Source organism: Chelonia mydas, chromosome 2 (assembly GCF_015237465.2).
Source record: "Chelonia mydas isolate rCheMyd1 chromosome 2, rCheMyd1.pri.v2, whole genome shotgun sequence".
NCBI classification, from domain to species: domain Eukaryota; kingdom Metazoa; phylum Chordata; order Testudines; family Cheloniidae; genus Chelonia; species Chelonia mydas.
Genome location: NC_057850.1, coordinates 154918617 through 154934974, shown reverse-complemented (window position 1 = coordinate 154934974; position 16358 = coordinate 154918617). Strand labels below are relative to the sequence as shown.

At 43.9% G+C, this 16358-nt stretch overlaps 1 protein-coding gene across 5 annotated transcripts in view; it reads right to left on the bottom strand.

Moving 5' to 3' along the window:
• The window catches only part of EPB41L4B (erythrocyte membrane protein band 4.1 like 4B), a 249728-nt gene that overhangs the window by 117513 nt on the left and 115857 nt on the right, over window positions 1-16358 (bottom strand). For all 5 annotated transcript variants that reach the window (XM_037889908.2, XM_043540419.1, XM_037889909.2 and 2 more), the window contains exons 8-14: window positions 8384-8471; window positions 8072-8160; window positions 7662-7731; window positions 7310-7479; window positions 6991-7100; window positions 2720-2750; window positions 1025-1058 (exon numbers count right to left, since the gene is read on the bottom strand). In XM_037889908.2, the coding sequence (XP_037745836.1) occupies window positions 1025-1058; window positions 2720-2750; window positions 6991-7100; window positions 7310-7479; window positions 7662-7731; window positions 8072-8160; window positions 8384-8471 (592 nt within the window). The remainder of the gene's footprint in view (window positions 1-1024; window positions 1059-2719; window positions 2751-6990; window positions 7101-7309; window positions 7480-7661; window positions 7732-8071; window positions 8161-8383; window positions 8472-16358) is intronic.

Below are 16358 nucleotides of genomic sequence, written 5' to 3'. Positions count from 1 at the left end.
TGCATGGGGCCTTTTGGTGAAATGATATTCAAGCCCGGACCTTTACGAAGCCCTAGCATGAGGTTGGTCACAGCTGAATGAAAGTGAGGAAATGTTTTTGCTGTTCCCTTTGGAAAGAGGTCACAACCCACATTTTTGCTCTGTTGCATAATTTCAGCATATCTGTTGTTTGCTTGAGAAATGGGTGAAAAGCCATTTTTAGTCAGAGTTTGGAGGGAGAGACGGTTTATTACAGCAGTAAGGTCCAGAAGGACACCACCATGCTGATGACATTTCCTATGCCCATTAAGCCCTGATGAGACAGTGACAGTGGAACAAAATCACTAAGGAGGTTTTAAAATTTTTTAATTGAAAAATACATTACAATTAGTTTCTCATACATGCGTTCACTCTGGATGAAAATGCAACCTGCTCCCACAGCAGCACTGAATGCGACTGTGAAGTATATGAAACAAGAGTGAGATCCTCACTTCCACTCCAGGCCTGTTACCCTGGTTACAAGGGAAGGAATGGCATAAAGGGGCTGTAAAAACCCCCAACCCAGCCAGAGGAGGATTCCCCCGGGTGTAGACACCATGGAAGACAACTGTACGACTGCCTACTGCGGACACCTCCTAAAAAGCCCTGGCATAGGAGGTGTATTGGGGATGGACCCACACGATGCAATGCTGCCAAAATTCTGGGTGGTGCTGTGGCCCAGGAGGCTGCCATAACTTAAACAGGCCCTCTAAGGCTGTCTAAATGATTGGGGCACCTTTCTAGTCCCCAGAGCTGCCCAGAATCAGGAGGGAGCAAAAGGTGTCATAAAGGAATCGTCTCCCCACTGGGCTGCAAATTCTGTGCTGCAGCAATTAGAGACACAGAACAAAATTGCACCACAAGGGTATGAAAGGAACAAATCAAAACAACAGGGAAGAAGGGGGAGAGAGGAGAAAATGAGTCACCTTAATTAGAGGCAGCAACAACTTTACAGTTAAAGTAATAAACTAAAGTCAATATTCCCTTCAGCAAGTGTTACTCTTACCTGGTAGTTATGGACTTCAGGATTATTTTTTGCACTAAAATAAGACAAAGAAAAAATAGTTGTTCTGTAATTAAAACTGACAAAAAATAAGAAAATGGATCATTTCCATGAATGAGTTTGCTATGTGGGTGAACAAGACTGAGAACTTGATCCTTCAACTGGCTACACAAAGGAAAAGTTCTATGCCTGTGTTGAGACCCTCTAAGTCTAATGAGGATCTGGAGAAGCACAGACATCCGCCCTCATGGAGCCAGTTGCAGGACTGAGGCCTAAACTTCTCAGGAATATTGGAAACATGTCGGTACCAGGACAGATGTGTCTTTTCAGGTCGTCGTCTAACAACAATGAAAACATTAACCCATCAGTCCTTCAAAATTCTGTAATGCTAGCAGTCCATTTTAATAGTAGTTAGAGAGCTACGAAGCGAATTAAGAGATCCTTGCATATTACATTTACACAAAAACAACAAAATGAAAATGACAGCTAAACAAACATCATTTCAGCCTCCCTCCCCACCCCCCAGGTATAATGTCTTGTACCTTTTATGACTACTAGAGACACAAACTTCTCAGATCCTGCATTATGCAAGTACATAATTTTACACAGAGGAGTAATCCCATTGACTTGAGTGGAACTACTCACATGTTTGCAAGAGCAAAGCCTTAAGTAATAGTATAAAAATGTCAAATATTCCAGAATACCAAAAAAGTCTGCAGCAAGTGTTACTTTTTTAAACTATATTTCTTCAAGCTTGTAAGGGTGCTTGTCCTCATTTAGGGCCAAATTCATGACAAGTTTGAACTTTTTAAAAATACAAGGCATTTTTAATTTAATCAAGTGCAAATAAAAGTGTGAAAAATTTCTAACTGGAGAAAACCAACATTTTCCTCCACATTTCTGAAATTGATAAGACAAACATGGCCAAATTAAACAAAAAACAAAACAAAACAAAAACCCCACCATCCATTCCCTGGCTAACAAAATAAGAAATGGCAGCTCAAAGACTAATTTTTAAAAAGTTAAAAGCACCTGCAATTAGGGATTCATAATTCAAGTACCTTCTTCACCATAACTCTACTGTTGCTACTGTGACATTTCATTAAAAAAAAAGCTGGGGGGGGGGGGGGGACACACAACTGCATAGCACAAATTAAGAGCTAGAGAAGTTAGCGTGGTTCCACGTACTCCTGATTTCACACGATTATGAAGTGACGATGAGTAGGTTACCACATGAAAATGCTAATTTAATAACACCTCTAATTCAGTTTTATGTAGCACAGTGCTCTGTTTTTAGAAAGGTATAACAAAATTTATACCCGACGTTCCAAATTCAAAAGCATTAGTAGTCTGCTCGGGCAAAGGTCTGCTTGTACCACAGGGAACATTCAGGGGCAAAGAAAAGACTATTTATTTTAAACTTACAAAGCAGCAAAGATAGTGTTAGGTGCTCAACATAATGACATAAGATCAGAAAGAAAATAAGCGTAATTTTGCTCCTACTTTCAAAGGACAGAAATCCACTCAGACAAAAATAAAAGGAAACAAAGTTTCATGCTTAGCCCCTGATCTTACACTGTGGTCAGCTAGCACAGGTGCAGGATTCTGTGCTAGCCAACCCTGATGCACGAACAGGGACTTAAGACTCATTGCCAAACCATAACAATGAACACGCAACGAGAATCTGGATACACTTACCACAGTTGTGCTGCCTTCACAGGATTGTTTGCTTTAAAGAAAAAAAAGAAGGTTAATCAACATTTACTTTTGAAAGAGAACTTACTGTACCGTAACTGTGGCTCTTTGAGATACTGTAGTCTAAGTGCACCTCATATGTGCAGGACAGGAATATTTTTTTTTGAGTAGCAGCATCTGTCAGGGCTGCGCATGTACCTTGTGCTCCCGCAATGAAGTTGCAACCCTCTCTCTGTTCCCTTATGATTCAAAGCTAGTATTAACTACAGACTCCAAAAAACGGAGATAGAGGGCAGGTCATGGGATCTGCACTGACCCCACAGTTACTGTAGGGTAAGTAACCGTTCTCTCTTCTTCAGTAGGTAAGTGTGGATCCCACTGTAATTCACTGGCAAGCAGTAGCCTCTTAGGATGTTGGAGTGAGGAACATTAGCTGAACCAAACAGTGATTGAAGAACTGGTCTTCTGAACTCCGCCAGAGCCCTGGCTGCCATGTCAAGGGCATAATTTTTCAGAAAAGTCAGTGGGTTACTCCATGTTGCAGATCTCAGAGGCAGGAACATTCCTGAAGCAGGTGGTAGATGCAGCCTGTGCCTCCGTGGAGAGTGCCTTGAGGGACAAAGTGACCAGGTTGCCAGCCAGCTGATTGCAGGTTGAAATTCACTGTGTGATTCCCTTGGAGAGTCTCTCTGATGAGATAGCATGGCCTTTGGATGTGCCAGAAATGGCCAAAAAGAGGTGTGTAAGGGTAAGGGGGGGAGCCAAAATGGATCAATCCTATCAAGGTAATATAGTAAAGCTTTAATTACATCCAAGATATGTAATTTCTTCTCTTCCAGAAGTGAGTGCAGCTTTGGAAAGAAGACTGGTCAGGTAATGGATTAGATCAGGTGAAAATATGAGACGGAAGAATGTGTATGGTGGTCTGGCCATGAGAGCTTGGAGCTCACAAGCCCTTCAAGCTGAAGCAATAGCCAGCAGAAAGACTGCCTTGATAGTAAAATGTTGTATGGAGCATTCCAGTGCGGCTCACAGGGAAGCTCCATGAGCTTCAGGAGGATGACACGAGATCCCACAAGGCAGACAGGTCTCTAACTAGAGGACAGATATGAAGGAGGCCCTTAATTAGCTTCAACATCATCAGGTGCAAGAAGATCGAGTCTGACTGTTCTGGAGCATGACTCGCTGATTCTGCTGCAAGGTGAACCCTGGCAGTACTGAATGCCAGTCCTGTTTCAGGATCAGCACATACGTCAGGAACTTTCGGTCCAGATTGTTTTGGGCTGCCCAGTGGAGAATTCTCACGGTGGAAAAAAGTCTTCCTGGTGCAGGATTTTCCTGCTGTGGGGGAAAGGGAGCCATCTCTGTCAGTAAGGCTCAAACAGCCAACATCTAAGACAACAGAAGCAACGACTGGGGGTCTGGGTGTAAGATCTGACATTGGGCAAGCTGGGAGGTGAATGGAAGGTTGCATGGACAACTGCAGCAGTTTGACACTTGAAACTGCCTTTGCCAGCAAGGAGCTTTCAGGATGACTGTAGCCTTGTCCCTCTTGGTCTTGGACAATATCCTGGAAATCAGGGGACTTAGTGGGGAGACATAGAGAAGTCCTCGAGACCACTGAAGAAGAGTATCTGGGCTCATGCTTCCCGTGGAGCAGAAGTTCAGGCACTTGGTATTACCCCCCGTGACTGCAGAGGGTCCAGAGGAGAGCAACAAAAATGATGAAAGCTTTAGAAAACCTGACCTATGAGGAAAGGTTAAGAACACTGGGCATATTTAGCCTTGAGAAAAGACAACTGAAGTGGGACCCAATAACAGTCTTCAAATATGTTAAGGGCTGTTATAAAGATGATGGTGATCAGCTGTTCCCCATGTCACTTGAAGGTTGGCCAAAAAGCAACGGGCTTAATCTGCAGCAAGGGAGATTTAGGTAAGATAGCAGGAAAAACTTCCTAACTCTATGGGTAGCTAAATACTGGAACAGGCTTCCAAGAGAGGTTGTAGAATCTCCATCATAGGAGGTTTTAAGAACAGGTTGGACAAACATATGTCAGTGATGGTCTAAGTTTAGTTGGTCCTGCCTCAATACAAGGGGCTGGACCTCATGACATCTCAAGGTTCCTCCCAGCCCCACATTGCTATTATTCTATTCAGTCTGATGGCTCTCTGTTCCAGGATGCTCATATGTAAATTTAGTTCATTCTGATACCATGTTCCTGGCATCTGCAGGTGGTTCAGGCAGGCATCCCATCCTGTCCTTGAAGCGCCTATGATAAGTATAACAGTTAGGGAGAGAGCAGAGCATGGGACCGATCCCTTTCCATATATTCATTGGGAGTAGCCAACCAAGAGAGCTCTTGTCAGACTTGGGGAGGAGCTATGGCTTGGACCAGTGTGGCTCCCAGCTAGATGCCAAGGATACCCCTTCGCCAGAAGATGAAAGATGAGAGGGCTTCAGGTAGTGATACGGAACACAGGTGTTGCTCTAACACTGAATCCTGTTCTTCCTGATACTCTGTGTCTGGCCAGAGATGCTGAAGGGAGGAGTGACCTCTTCCTTGAGCACAGTTGAGTCTGGCTTCTCGATGCCCAAGATGGTGGACCCAGTAACCCCAATAGGGCCACAGTAGTAAGAATACCATTGGCTCACTGGTATTATCCAATCCTGTGCCATTCCTGAGGAGGTGGCTGGGGCAGAGCCCTGTTGAGGAATCAGGTGAGCCTCTCCATGGTGTCAGCCACTGAGCTGAGGGAAGAAGGTTCTCTACTTGAAGATGGAGAGAACATATGCCTTGGTGATAGTGAGGAGGAGTAGACATCTTGTAGTGGGCTCTCTGCACTAGAATTTGTACCTGTATTGGCAGGTGCTTCAGCACTGATGGCTGTTCCAGTTCTCCCCTAAGCTCATCCTCCATGGTCAATGTCGACACTGAGGGGTGCAGTTCAGAGGCGGTATGTTGTTTCTGCTTATGGGAGAACACTGACCTTTTCCCCAGAGTCTCTGCCTCTTTATTTGAAGTGACTCCTCTCAGTGTTGGGGGCGACTGTGCCGGTGACAGTTCCTTTCTCGGTGCTGTCTTCTCTGCACTGGGTTTAGGCGTAGCCTGTCTGCTGGGGGAATCCTGGATGACATTGGCTTGTCCACTAGCATGACCTTGGAGCTCATCTTCTGAGGATACCTTCATGGATTGTTCCAGAAAGTGGAGTTTGAGCTTCATCTCATGTCCCAGGGGAAAATGGCAGAGAGCACTTGCTTGGTATGTGCAACTCATCTAGACAGAAGAAGCTCCTACTGTGCCCCCGCTGCAAAATGGACAGGGCTGTACAGGGTGTATATACGGGGTGTGTGTGTGTACACCAAACTATTGATACTGGGTTCAGATGGACTGATATGATTGCAGCGCTCAAAAAAAAATCCAGGTAATCAAAACAGAGTTCTGAAGAATTTCTGAAGGTTTTTAGAAATTGTAGCCAAAGCTAAGAACTAGGTCAGACATTCCACAGGTTTAGTGCCACAAGCAGTCAGAGGGAATGAGGGAGAGTCACGGCCACGCCGCCCTTTATACTATCACTCAGGTCCATGAGAAGGCACAGGGTGCACGGCAGACTTTGCTACTCAAAAAAAAAAAAAAAAAAAATACTGGTCTCACATGCCCTGAGGTGCATGCGCGCCTACAATGGGATCCACACTGAGACAGACTCAGAGAATGATAACTACCCCCGTTTTTTAAGATTGTTTTGTAGCTGACATAAGCACAATGGAAACAAAAGATGAGATCAGTAGCCCCCTAGATGCACACACACAGAGAAGTACCTCTAGATGTGGTTCTCCCCATTCCCATGCAGAAAGGGAAAGGAGAGAAAGTCAAAAGTGTTGCGGCCCCCCTCCCCCCACACATTCCAAAATCACAAACCATTTACACAAAAATAATTGTCCGATGTAGCTCCAGGTTTGCACCTGCAGCTGAGCTTGCAGGTGCCTGGGGAACGTATAACTCTGGCTGAGGATGGGGGAGAAGAAAAGACACAGGAAGGATGGGAGAGGATGCAGGAGACACAAAGGATAATACAACAAAACTGACTCAGGGAAAAAGTTGCTACCTTTGATTTTTCAGCTGGTGACTCATTCGGTTATGCTCGTCATACTGAGCTACAATTTTGTTTGGTTGTAATATGGTCACCTATACACCAATAGAAATTCTGAAATATGCATGTGTGCTCATTAGTTTAATGAATATGTATAATTCAAGTGGGTTAAATAAAAGCCCCACCTTTAAATGTTGAATGCCTTCGCGATGGATACCGTTTGCTGGGTTTTCTTTCAAATGTACTGGTTCTGCGTAACCTGGACCCATGTGTTGCTTGATACTCTGTTCGACCACTAAAAAAAAAAATTTTTTTTTTAGTTAGATAGAGTGAATTAACTCCACCCTTACTTCGTGCTTATCAAACATACTTAGAGAAACCAAGCTGCTTTGCAAAGAGTAATAAATAAATAATCTCAGAACGAACTGGACAAATCTTGTATTTTTGTGCTGTGTCTTCCTGCACCCTCAAATAAATATAAATGCCCAGTTATTTCATTAATACCTGAATCTGAAGCGTGAACCCAGCCTTATGAAGTCAGATCTGCTAGATTTACTGTTTGCTGGTATTCGCAGTCTGAAGAATGCATGGTGTTCCACTGCACATTTCCATAAATGTTTGCAAGTTTTTGCATTGTCTAACCGGAAAACAAATGTGTGCTCTTGTTCTCTGCCCTAAATGCAGAAACAAAAACTTTGGAAGTTGGCAAGCACAATATTCGTTAATGGCTAACACAAAAGAGAAATGGCCTGACCCAACAAGGCGCTGAGACCCTTCAACTTCTGTTGGCCAACAAAAGTTGAACGTACTCAGCCCTTCAATGGATCAGGTTCCGAGTAAGGGGGGAAAAAATTACCTGTTCATCATCTTCTACAACCACAAGTGTTAATTTGCTCTTTTTGAAGTCCATTTTAGTGATTTTAGGCCTACACATGCAGAAAATAAACAGGCATTTTATAAGTTTAGGATTTTTAGTTAAAGAAAAAACAAACAAAATGTATATAAGAGGGTTTACAATAATGGGACATCTGACCTCATAATGTATTTAAAATATAAATATACGTTTAACAAATCACTTTAGATTTCACTGAAACATAAATTGACCTAGTCAGAAGCATGTATCATAATCTATTTTGATATTGCAGAATCAACCTCCCTTCTTAACTCAACCACGCTATACATTCAAACCAAGCCAAAACTCATTATTTAAAAGGGGAAGGATTTCAGCAGTTAACAAATAGGGATATAAAGCAAAAAATGAATTACCAAAAAAATAAGCCTATTTTGTTTGCTCCTTCAAAGATCAATATGCCTGTTGGCGTAAGTCCAAGCGCATAGTCACATCCATCTCTTCCCTACAATCAAACACATGATGGAATAATCAATATGCAGTTAATAGCACAAATCTTAATATTAATATGGTAGTAACTCAAAACTTTTGTTATAAGACATAGTACCAAAGTCTGTTCGCATGTTTTAATAGTAGAGCATTATGATCTATTTATAAAGAGATGCACATTCTTCTATTTACAATCTCTTCCACTCCCCACAGAAATAAAATGACAATGTAGGTCTTACCTTAACAACATGCATATCTACACCATACATTTCCAACCATTTAGCTTTGTTCAAGTAGCACAATTCAGCCTGTGCTGGGGTTTTTCCCCTGTAAAAATAAAATGGAAAATGTACTTTGCAATAGAATACTTGCTTATATACAGTATAACTCCCCTTTTCATCCATTACCCAGGCTCCCCTGCCCAGGACCCTGACTCTGCAAAGCACTCAAATACATGCTTAACTTTATGCATGTGCTTAGTCCATCCCTGTTCAGCAAAATATTTAAACACAAGCTTAATCGCTTTGCTATGTAAGCAGGGTCCTAATTAGAGGCTTAAATGCTTTCACGAAAGCTTATGCTCAAATAAATTGGTTAGTCTCTAAGGTGCCACAAGTCCTCCTTTTCTTTTTGCAAATACAGACTAACACGGCTGTTACTCTGAATCCTGAAAGAAGAATACACACAGACTCCATGCCGCTGAATTCATACACAGCAGAACTTTTTCATTTTAGCCATCCTGCATTCTTACCACAGAATGCAAATCTCCTTTTACCCAATCACGTAGACTTGATAAAGTGATTGGTTTACATTTAAATGCTGCCAGTTACATGCAAATGCCATCTTAATTTCTACAAAGAAAGTGCGTAACTGGCTGGATATACAGCACGCTAATATAAAAACTATTTCTACTAAATGTTGTGCCACCGCAGGACCTTCACTGATGACACCATACACCTCCAAGTAGTGAAGTGTTTTTCAAAACGATTTCAAAACTCAGTCTCTTTCAAAGCTGTTAAGGAACTGGGCATCCTAAATATTTTTAGGGGCCTTGAAAATCTCTTGCAAGTAGCGGCCGTTGGTCCACGCCTGCACCCTGGACTTCCCGGATATAAGGGTAGGTGCAGACTGCCTGCCTTTCCAGCTCCTTGTCTACCACGAATCCAGTCATGAGCCGAAGCAGAGGGGAAGAACTTGTAGTTACAGGTAAGTAACCTCCATTTCTTCTTCAGGGCCAGTCCCTAGGTGTACTTCACGTGTGAGTGACTGGCAAGCAGTCCTCAACAGGAGGCGGCGGCTGCAAGAATGCAGGAGGTATAGATGTCTGTAACAGTGCAATTCCAAAGTCTGTGTCAGCAGAAGAGGCTTGAACCAGAGTGCAATGCTTTGTGAAAGTGTGTATGGAAGTCCAGGTTGCAGCTTTACAAATGTCCAACACAGGCATTTTTCAAAGTGACGCTACAGAGATTTCCTGTCCTCTAGCGGAATGGACTCTCAGCCCATCTGGGTGAGAGAGGTGCCTATGACCTTAACAGCATCACAGTGCAAGAGGCTTATTGGTATCTGATAGTGAGGTTCTGCTGACCTGAGCAGTTCAGTGTACTGCAACTCATTAATGTCAAACTGTATCAGCTACGTGTCATGTAAGGTATAACTGGAAAATTAATAACACAGAGATAATTAATATTCTTGCACGGTGTATATAAGGTAAACACCCAAGAGACAATATGAAGGAAATGTGGAACTACAGTGTGTTTACCAGACAGGTCTGGGGAGTGGGTAAGAAAGTTTCTCCCAGACTAAGGATAAGCTGATGCCTCCAGCAGGTGTAATAAAACTTGATTAGCAATCGCTGGCAAGTAGCCATTCATTTGCATTGCAAAGAGCAGGAACAGATCAATTTGCATTTTTGAAAAAAAAAATGGAAGAGAAACCAATATAGGACTTCCTTCACCAGACTCCATGTCTCCTTTCTCACAGCCTGAATACTTTATTTTATTTTGAGGGACAACCATCAGAAGAATCCATTTTAAAGGTTAACTGGATGATAAAAGAGAGGGTCAAAGAACATCGAGTGACCTTTCACTTAAGGTGACAAAGGAACCGAGCACTTTGAACTTTGCAGAAGATAATGACCAGAGGGGTAGGGCAGCCATCTAGTTGGTAGGGAGCATGGTAAGTATCTTACCTTGACACAAGATGGTAGTTTTGTTAGGTCTTAGCCTCTAAAAAGCTTTTTTCACTTTTATTTCCTTGTAACCATTTCTAACTCTATCCTTTATACCTGAACTCACTTGAGATCCTATCTCCTTTGGCTAGTAAACTTGTTTTACTTTTTAATCTAAACAAACTCAGTGTTGTGTTTGAATTGAGGCGATTGTTAACTCCACTTAAAGTGATAAACTATGAAGTTTGTCTCTTTCAAGGAGCAAACAAACCTTATAATTCCTCTGAATGGTCCAGGAAAGGGCTGGATATTGCAGAGCACATGATTTTTGGAAAATCTGGGACAGGGGATGTTGGGGTTAATCTTGCCTGGTGTAACCAAAAAGCTGGTGGATACCTGCAGTGTAGCAAACACGCTGCTGGAATCAGAGTTGCTGGTCCAGGGTTGCTTATTATACAGACACTGAATGCATACTTGTATGCTGGCTGGAAGCATCCAGACAAGAGAATTACAGCAGCAGAGCAATTTAAAGCACCTATGGTTACAGGGCAGATGGTAACGCAACCCTTCACTGGGCTGGACTGGACCCCAGAATGTGACGATGTGCCAACTGATAGAAAAGGAGGATACAACCAGAAATCCACAGAGTATCTGAGCTGATATCACTTCTCCCTGTGTCCACTTTGCTAAGCAACAAATAGTCTTTGTGATTTCCCAAATGGTTTCGTTTTTTTGCTGGTAGAATGCCAATTCTTGTCAGACATCAAGAAAATGGCATCTCCTTCCTCACTGGAGGCATTCAGGAAAAATACCAGTAAATGAATCGATCGGTTTATGTGGAACTCAGAAATTAGCTTTGGGATGAACTTTAGGTGGAGGTGAAGGGATACCTTTTCTTGATGAAGTATAGTGTATGGTGGGTTGGGCCATGAGGCCCTCAACTCACCCACTGGCCAATGTAATGGCAACCAGGAAGGCGACCTTGACAGACAGGTGGGACATTGAGGACATGGCGAGTGGTTCAAAAGGTGGCAACTCCCACTCATAATTGGGGATGAAATGCCTCCTGAGGCTGCCCACCAGTGATTTCTAAGTGCCCGGGAGGTGCATCACAGAAATTGTGATGTGATTCCAGATGCACCATAAGTTGACTGCCCCTATGCCAGGGGTTCTCAAACAGGGGGTCGGGACCCCTCAGGGGGTCACAAGGTTATCACATGAGGGGTTGCAAACTGTCAGCTTCCACCCCAAACCCCACTTTGCCTCCTGCATTTATAATGGTGTTAAATATATTTTAAAGTGTTTTTAATTTATGAGGGGGGGGTCGCAGAGGGGGTCAGAGGCTTGCTATGTGAAAGAGGTCACCAGTACAAAAGTTTGAGAACCACTGCTCTCTGCGCACTGCAAAGGATTTTACCCCTCGTTTGCGGTTATAGAAAACAGTTGTCCTGTTGTTTGACATTATCCAAATGCTATCAGGATCATATGAGTGGGAGGAATGCACTGCATGCCTGTCTGACTGCACTTGGTTCCAAAAGACTGATATGCATCCCAGCCTTCCACGGTGTCCATGTATCTTGTGATGTGTGACTGCCCATGTGGGCTCACCAGCCTACGAGGGATGCCTCCGTGATTATCACCCTGCTGGCTGTGTACGAGTGCACAGGGCAGGGTAGGGGGTAGGAAAGGGACTCCAATGCACACAATTTGGGGGTTCTGAGTGAAGCCCTGACATTGACTGGCACGGTCACGATGGTGTTCATGCTGTGTGTGGCACATATACCAACCAGAGCCAGGCTTGCAGACAGAGTTGCAGTCTAGCAAATGGCCTTACATATGAGCAGGAGACCATGTGACCGAGCAAAGACAGACAGATCTGGACTTTTGTTCTGGGTTTGGGAATGACTTGGTTTATCAGATTGCTCATGACTAAGAATCTGTTTGCAGGGAGGGATCTTCCTTGCAGTCAAGTCCAGGGTCATGCCTATAATCTCGATGAGCTGTGTGGGAATCAAAGTACACTTTTCCATGTTTATGCAGATTCCTAAGGATGCCAGCAGGCAGAGCAAGGACAAAGTTGCCAACTGAACTTCCAGATGGGATCTGCCGGTTAGAAGCCAGTCGTTCCAAAACAGGAAAATGCGGTAGCCATTTCGTCTCATCTGTGCTACCACCACTGAGAAGACCTTGGATGCTGTTGTCAGACACAATGGGAGTCCTCTGAACTGGGAGTGTTCCTGTCCTACAAGAAACCTGAGGAACCTTCTGTGGGACAGGTGAATGTCCACAGGAAAGTAAACATCTTTCATGTCGAGAGCTGCTCATCATACGCCTTTTTTCCAGGCAGGGAATTACTGAGGCCAACATAACCATGCAGAATTTTAATTTGTGAATATAAACTCTGACTTAGGTCGAGAATGGGCCTCCATCCTCCCTTTTTTTTGGGAACTATGAAATTGTGGGAGTACAATCCTTTCCCTGGATGCTGAGGTGGAACTTGCTCTATAGGTCCTCATTTGAGGAGGATCTTCTCATGAGAGCAGTCCCTGTATAGGGGCCAGAAAGAGGGCTTCTTGAGAAGGGGGAGAAAGAAATTTGATGGTCGCTAAAGTGGATGATATCTAGTAACCACTTGTCTGCTACAGCCCTCCGGTTGTGGGCAATGTATGCTAGGCAGCCACCAAAGGGGAGTTTGGGAACAGGTGAGGATGGTATCATTGTTACGTTGCAACTCCCCAGAGTCCTGTCAAAAGTAGCCTTTAGCTGGTGGAAAAGGCTGAGTAGCTGTCATCGAGGGATGGGGCTGCATACCCTGGCCTCTAAATCTTGGATGCTTGCATAGTTGTTCATGTGGTCACTGGTGTTAGAAAGGCTGGGGAAAAGGTCTCAGCTTACATACCTGTTTATGATGCTTCCTCTGTGATGCTGGCAGAAATCCAAGTGCCAGCTCATGCCAAAGTTCCCATGTGTGAGTTGAACACTGATAAATACACAGCAGGAATCAGTCTGGCTCAACTGTGCATTAGTGTTTAAAATAGGTATTAGAGGTATTAGAATTACAAGAATGTGTTTAGTGTTTAGACTTTACTGAATGCTTGTAAGTTGCTGCATGCATTAATCTCACTTATAACATCTGTACCCCATCCTGGCAGGAAATATTTGAGTGGTTGTATTGTGAACCTCTGTGACTGTTAATCACCAGACAGGAGAGAGACATTAATTAGTGTGAAGGGCTGATCTTAAACAGAAGGTGTTATGTCCTTCCCAAGAGGCAAGCTCCATTGACACCAGACAGACTATTGTTTGTTGTTCTGCTCTCTCCCCCATAAAGATGAGTCATGCATGTGGAATCCTCCTCATCAGCTGAGTTTGCAGCTCAAGGCACAGGGTATGAAGGGATAAAACCCCGCAACACAGGTACCTCTATGCTGCTTGGACTCTGGGAGGCAAGGGTTTTTTAGGCATAAGCAAGAGACAGCCAGCTGCTTAGCCTGGGTTAGCCCAAAAGGACATAGAGCTTGTTGATTATACAAGCTTTTATTACCTTTTGAAATTTAAGAATACAACACACACACACCTGCTTTAACCTTGTAAATAACTCTGTTTCCCCCCCCCGGCATATAATAAATCTTTAGATAGTTTATTATAAGACTGGCTACAAGTGCTGTCTTTGGGGTGAGATCTAAGGTGCAATTCACCTGGGGTAAGTGACTGGTCCTTTGGAACTGGAAGTAACTTGGGTATTGCTGTGACTCCTTGTGTAAAGGGCCATCTATCACAAAGGTACACTTATCTGGGGGGCGAAATAGATTGGACTACCCCAGGGGTCTGTCTGGGACTCCATATTAAGGCTGTTGTAGTGCTTGAGGAGTTTGCACTTGGTAATTGGTTGGTGAAATCTAAGTATAGGACACACAACCAATTTGGGGTTTTTGCCCTGCCTCCTAACAGTCTGCCCTGAGGTTGGTACTCATGCTCTTCAGTCATTGCAAGCAGCATTACATCCTCTTTGGGGCTGAGGTATAAATGACCAGGGAGTCACATCCACTGCAGCTTGAAGGGAGGTTTTAGCCATGAGTCTACCTTCTTCAGTAAGGGCTTGGAATTGAGCCTTGTCCTCCTGAGGGAGTTTTCACTTGGAATTCCAGGAACTTTGTGTAGTTCATAAAAAAATATTTTGCAACAGGACCTGGTAGTTAGAGATTCTGAACTGGAGGCTGATGGATATAAATACCTTCCTCCCCAGAAGGCTCAGGTGTTTAGCTCCCTTGTCCGCAGCAGTAGTTTTAGGGCGTTGCTATCTGGATCCTTCCATGGCTGTTTGTACTGCTAAGGAGTTGGGGGCTCAGTGGGAAAACAATAATTCTGCCCCTTTCATGGGCACAAAGCAACACTTCTCAGGCCTTTTAGCCATAGAGATACAGGTTGCTGGTGTATGCCATACCATTCTTGCTGGTTCCATACTGGCCTCATTCACTGGGAAGGCTACCTGATTGGGTCTGGGGGGCTGCAGAATATCCAAAAGTTTGTGCTGCGTATCTTGAACGTCTTCTAATGGGATCTGAAGTTCTGCTGCCACCCTCTGCAATAGTTGTTGATATTGCCTATGGTCATCAGGCAGGAAGGGTGAATATGGGGCAATTGCCTCATCAGGTGAGGAAGAGGATATGCTTGTTGGTACCACCTGATCTGGCTCATCATCTTCCTCCTGCACGTATTCCTGAGAAGCAAGATGATGTTGTCAAGGAGGAGAGGGACAATGTGCTGCTCTTGTCAAGTGCATGGATCTGCGTGTCATGCATAAGGATCCCCCCCCACACCAATAGGGCCACTATGAGGAGTCAAAGGCCGGTTGGGAGAGGGTGGTGGTGGTGGCAAGGCATTATATATAAGAAATCTCTTGGAGGGTAATCCTACCTGAGCCCAGGACAGGTCCAAGAAATTCTTGAATTCCTGTCTATGCTAACCTCCCTAGGTAGGTGATGGTTCATCCTGGACATAGGATTCAGCAGATGAGAAAGCCAGCTCAATTAGCAGTACTGTCAATGACAGGGAGGAAGCTATGGTTCCTGGATAGACTAGGGGAGTAACTTCTTCTCCTTGAGGTGGTTCCTTTTCTGGGGTCAACATGTAACTCAGAAGGATTGGGTCCAAGAGTAGAGGAGATTGTGGGCCCACAAAAATGAAGATATCCTCCAGGGTAGTGTATGTCCCAATCTGTCCTGATGTTCTAGATGTCCCAGTTGTTGGTTTTTGCCAGATCTGCTGCCACAAGAGAGTGGTTGGTGGATCCCTATGGGGCTGGGCTGGGCCTGTCAGAGAAAGAGTCCCATCTAGAGCTCTTGGTTGGTACAGGTGGTACTGGTCCTTTGGCTTGCTAGACGCCACAGTCAGCTTCAGTGTCAGTTATTCCGTTTCCATTACCTCTAATTATCTCTTAATCCACCGGATTGCTGCCATGTAACTGGTTATAGTGGCAAATAGCACAGTACTACTGCAACAATCCAGACTCTTAAGTGCTCCGAAGTTTTAGAACAACTGCAGTGGCTAATACAATCTTCACAATTTCCAAAAGTCAAGTTCCCTTTGACCAAAAGAGACTCAATATTTTGAGTTTAACATGAAGATGTCTGAGCTAAGACATGTCTCAATTTCATCCTCATCCAAACACCCCACCCCCCCCACCCCGCAAAAAAAAAACAGGGTGGGAGGGTTGGATTTAGGCTTCTGGTTTGATACCAAATACCTGAAATCTTTGAAAGACTGAGTGTGTGGACAAAAATAGATCTCTGAAGGTGCTACCTTAAGTACAAATTAAGTGAAGGAGTCTTGCTTGCTTAAGTGAAGGAGTCTTGGAAGGCATGAAAATTCTCACTTGTGGAAAATGAACTCCTTGAACACAGGTCAAGGAGAAAAAATGGAGCCAAAGTGCTGAAACTTACAATTAACTTAACCACACAATCCTGTCTGATGTTAATGCCTGCCACTTTTTTAAAAGGGGTTCTAGATGTCTCTAGAAAACCCCTAAAAAACACACATTGAGACTT